Below are 4,088 nucleotides of genomic sequence, written 5' to 3' on the forward strand. Positions count from 1 at the left end.
GTCCCCTTGTAGTACCCACATAGAACTTAAAGCCGGGACCAAGATGGGTCTTGGGTATGTTGCCCAGTTGGGGCCACATAACACCCATTGTAATCCTGCATGGAATCCATGTGGGCAATTGACATTGGGTCATTATGGAACCCGCGGACAATCCCAAATAGGGCCCATTTTTCAGCCCATTTACTACCCAGATGGGCCCCACATACAAATGTCGGCTGGGTTTTGTCTGATTTATTATCCAAAACACATCCATTCTTAGTTTCAGTTGATTATACACTAATGACAACATAGTTATTAATTTTATATTCTATTTCTGATAATAGATTCCCCAAAATGTTACACACTGTTCCTTCAAAATAACAGCTTCAAAATCATTTTGATGGTACACTAACTTGTAATAGGGAGAATGACGCCTTCATTCCCATTCAGCGCCCCAAACGCCTGTTCTTGTACCATATGTACCTTTATGGCACTACGTCACACACCACCAGCTAGCCAGCTAGCTAAGAAGCTAGCTCGGTATTCTCAGTATGGACATCATGGCGGAGGCTGTGACCTTATCTGTGTCATCCCCGTCTCACAGAGTTGTGTAGTTTTTCCGTATGCCAAAAGACTCATTCAAACACTTAGCAAACTATGTACATGTGCTGAAAACGCTAGTAGTATTTCAGAAAAACTAAAACTTTCTGTCATTCTTTTTAATTATTCTCTCTAGTGTATGATAGAGTCATATCTGTGTAAAATCCTGTAATATTGCTCTACCCTGTCAGGGGACATGGTTCTTTGGCTTCTGACGTCGTATTTGCCAGTTCCAAAGGGGCGCCAAATCGCAAAAAATACCAATTCTTGCATAATGTTGCTGTAATATGAACAACAGTATGACAAGTTCTTAATGCTCTACAGAAATACTATACAGAAAGTAGGTATATTTATAGGATTTATTAAAAATGTAATTTCATTATTATTCCTATTATTATTTATAATGTTTTATTATGTTTTAATTAGTGGGAGGTAACCGGAATACCCGGAGTAAACCCATGCCAGAGCTGGACTTCAAGTCCAGTTCAAGGCCGGAGCCGGACTACACGTCCAGGTCAAGGCCGGAACCGGACTTCACGTCCAGTTCAAAACTGGAGCCGGACTTCACGTCCAGTTCAAGGCTGGCGCCGGACTTTACGTCCAGTTCAAGGCCGGAGCCGGACTTCACGTCCAGTTCAAAACCGGAGCCGGACTTCATGTCCAATTCAAAACCAGAGCCGGACTTCACGTCCAGTTCGAGGCCGGAGCCAGACTTCACGTCCAGCTGACTGAATACTGAACCTCTGCGCTGTGTTGTTGTTTCCCTGCTGGTCAGCTGGACCAGTGGATCAGTTCTTGTATTTTTGGCGGTGTTTTGGAGTGACAAACTTCTTGAATCTCCTCCACAGAGAAGGCCTCTGCTGTGTTTCAGGAACCTTGTCAGGAGCGTTGTCATCTCTGATGTCCTCAGCAGCCTAAGAGTTAACGTCTAGCTTGAGGCCTGAGCTGGTGTTCACCTCCAGCTGACAGGCAGTCAGTTCTTCTCTTTGACTCAAAGATTTGACTTTTTCTTGGAGCCTCTGCACCTCCTCTTCATGCTTGAGTCTCAAGCTGCGCTCCTCCTGCAGTGTCTTCTCCATTTCCTCGAGCTTTGCCCTTTCGATGGCTCTGCTGTTCTCCGCCATCCACCTCATCTCCATTTCCTGCTGGACAAGGTAGTTTGCTTCCTGCAGGCATTGTTCAAGAGTCGGCTCAGGTCGTGGTGGTCTTCTTGCCCTCACAGGAGCAGTTGAGTCTGGAGTATTGGCTGGGTTGGGGACCACCTGGTGATCACTCTCCACCTGCTGGGGTCCTGGAACCTGGAGTCTTAGCTGGGTAGGGACATCCTGGTGGTCAATCTCCATCTCCTGGGGTCCTGGAACCTGGAGTCTTGGTTGGGTAGGGACCTCCTGGTGGTCAACCTCCATCTCCTGGGGGCCTGTAACCTGGAGTCTTGGCTGAGAGGGGAGCTCCTTGTCCTCGTTCTGGTTGGTGCTGATGTTAAGCTGGTCTTTCAAGTCCTTAATGAAGGTAGACTCATCCAGGGGCTCAACTGGAGGCGCTCTGGTGGACAGACTCAAAGATCTGACTTGTTCTTTGAACCTCTGCAGCTCCTCTTCATGCTTGAGTCTCAAGCTGCGCTCCTCCTGCAGTGTCTTCTCCATTTCCTCGAGCTTTGCCCTTTCGATGGCTCTGCTGTTCTCCGCCATCCACCTCATCTCCATTTCCTGCTGGACAAGGTAGTTTGCTTCCTGCAGGCATTGTTCAAGAGTCCGCTCAGGTCGTGGTGGTCTTTTTGCCCTCACAGGAACAGTTGAGTCTGGAGTATTGGCTGGGTTGGGGACCACCTGGTGATCACTCTCCACCTGCTGGGGTCCTGGAACCTGGAGTCTTGGCTGTGTGGGGACCTCCTGGTGGTCAATCTCCATCTCCTGGGGTCCTGGAACCTGGGGTCTTGGCTGGGTGGAGACCTCCTGGTGGTCAACCTCCATCTCCTGGGATCCTGGAACCTGGAGTCTTGGCTGGGAGGGGAACTCATTTTCCTCCTTCTGGTTGGTGCTGATGTTAAATCCATCAATGAATCTGGCTATTAACCAGTTACTGTGGTTTGATAGAGCCCTGATCTCCATGTCTGCGATCAGAGTATACATCTCTAGACAGGGGAGTTCCTCCATTTCAGTCTGCTGCATGTATTTTTCCATTACTCCTCTTGTAGAATCAGTCTTTGGGTTGTAAAATGTTTTCAGATGCTGCAGTGTCGTCTCCATCTCCTTGAGCTTGCTCCTATCAATCTATATCTATCTCGGCTGTTGTCCGCAATCCACCTCTTCTCCCTTTCCTGCTGGATAAGGTAGTTTGCTTCCTGCAGGCGGTGTTCAAGAGTCAGCTCAGGTCGTGGTGGTCTTCTTGCCCTCACAGGAGCAGTTGAGTCCGGAGTCTTGGCTGGGTCAAGGACCACCTGGTGATCACCCCCTGACTGCGGGGGTCCTGGAACCTGGAGTCTTGGTTGGGTTAGGACCTCCTGGTGGTCAACCTCCATCTCCTGGGGTCCTGGAACCTTCAGAAACTGCAGTATCTTCTCCATTTCCTTGAGCATGTTCCTGTCGATGGCTCTGCTGTTCTCCGCCATCTGCCTCTTCTCCATTTCCTGCTGGAGAAGGTAGTTTGCTTCCTGCAGGCGGTGTTCAAGAGTCGGCTCAGGTCGTGGTGGTCTTCTTGCCCTCACAGGAGCAGTTGAGTCAGTAGTCTTGGCTGGGTGGAGGGCCACCTGGTGGTCAACCTCAATCTCCTGGGGTCCTGGAACCTGGAGTCTTGGCTCGGGAGGGGAGCTCCTTGTCCTCCTTCTGGTTGGTGCTGATGTTAAGTTCATCATGGAGTCTGGCTATATAACTCGTCACAGTGATTGACAGAGCACTGATCTCTGTGTCTGCGCTCAGAGCACACATCTCTAGACTGGGGAGTTCCTCCCATTTTGTTTTATGCTGCATATTTGTTGTCAGATCAGTGAGGATGTTTTCTCTATTTGTGTTTTGAACACAGAATGAAATGTAAACTCCTCCAAATGATCATTAATCACAGCCCAATCTTGCATTTATATTAGGGGAATATGGTGTATGTGTGTGTGTGTGTGTGGTGTGTGTGTGTGTGTGTGTGTCTTGTGTGTGTGTTATAGTTGGAGAGTCTGATGGAGGAAGTTGGAGTTTGTTTCTACCCACTATCAGGCTTCAGACAACATCCTGAATCAGGCTGTAGCTCTGCAGACAGAGTCAACACAGAAGTATGTCTTTTTTACAGTAAAATTATACTTTTGGGAAATTATATGCTTACTGCCTTCTTTCCAAGACTAAGAGGAGACCTGATGGAGATCGACGTTTTTGTGTGTTAAGACTCTAAGAAGAAATAAATTCATCAGTATGTTGTTCTCTTCTGTAGGGTGGTGAACACTGCATCCTGTAGGGGGCGCTATCTCTTCTTCTCTTGTGAAAATCACCCTGACACACCGATGCTGTACTGCTGTGGTCTGTTCAATC

At 48.2% G+C, this 4,088-nt stretch overlaps 1 protein-coding gene across 1 annotated transcript; it reads right to left on the reverse strand.

The window, feature by feature from the left end:
- Positions 1-1,063: 1,063 nt before the first annotated feature.
- Positions 1,064-3,110, reverse strand: LOC119487316 (uncharacterized protein KIAA0754-like). The gene is made up of 3 exons (XM_037768089.1): positions 3,077-3,110; positions 2,424-2,591; positions 1,064-1,985 (listed from the first exon to the last, which is right to left on the reverse strand). The coding sequence occupies exons 1-3, from the start codon at positions 3,095-3,097 to the stop codon at positions 1,494-1,496; spliced, it is 681 nt and encodes a 226-aa protein (XP_037624017.1). The 5' UTR covers positions 3,098-3,110; the 3' UTR covers positions 1,064-1,493.
- Between the last annotated feature and the right edge of the window lie 978 nt (positions 3,111-4,088).

The sequence above is a fragment of the Sebastes umbrosus genome, chromosome 4, assembly GCF_015220745.1.
Source record: "Sebastes umbrosus isolate fSebUmb1 chromosome 4, fSebUmb1.pri, whole genome shotgun sequence".
In the NCBI taxonomy this organism is placed as follows: domain Eukaryota; kingdom Metazoa; phylum Chordata; class Actinopteri; order Perciformes; family Sebastidae; genus Sebastes; species Sebastes umbrosus.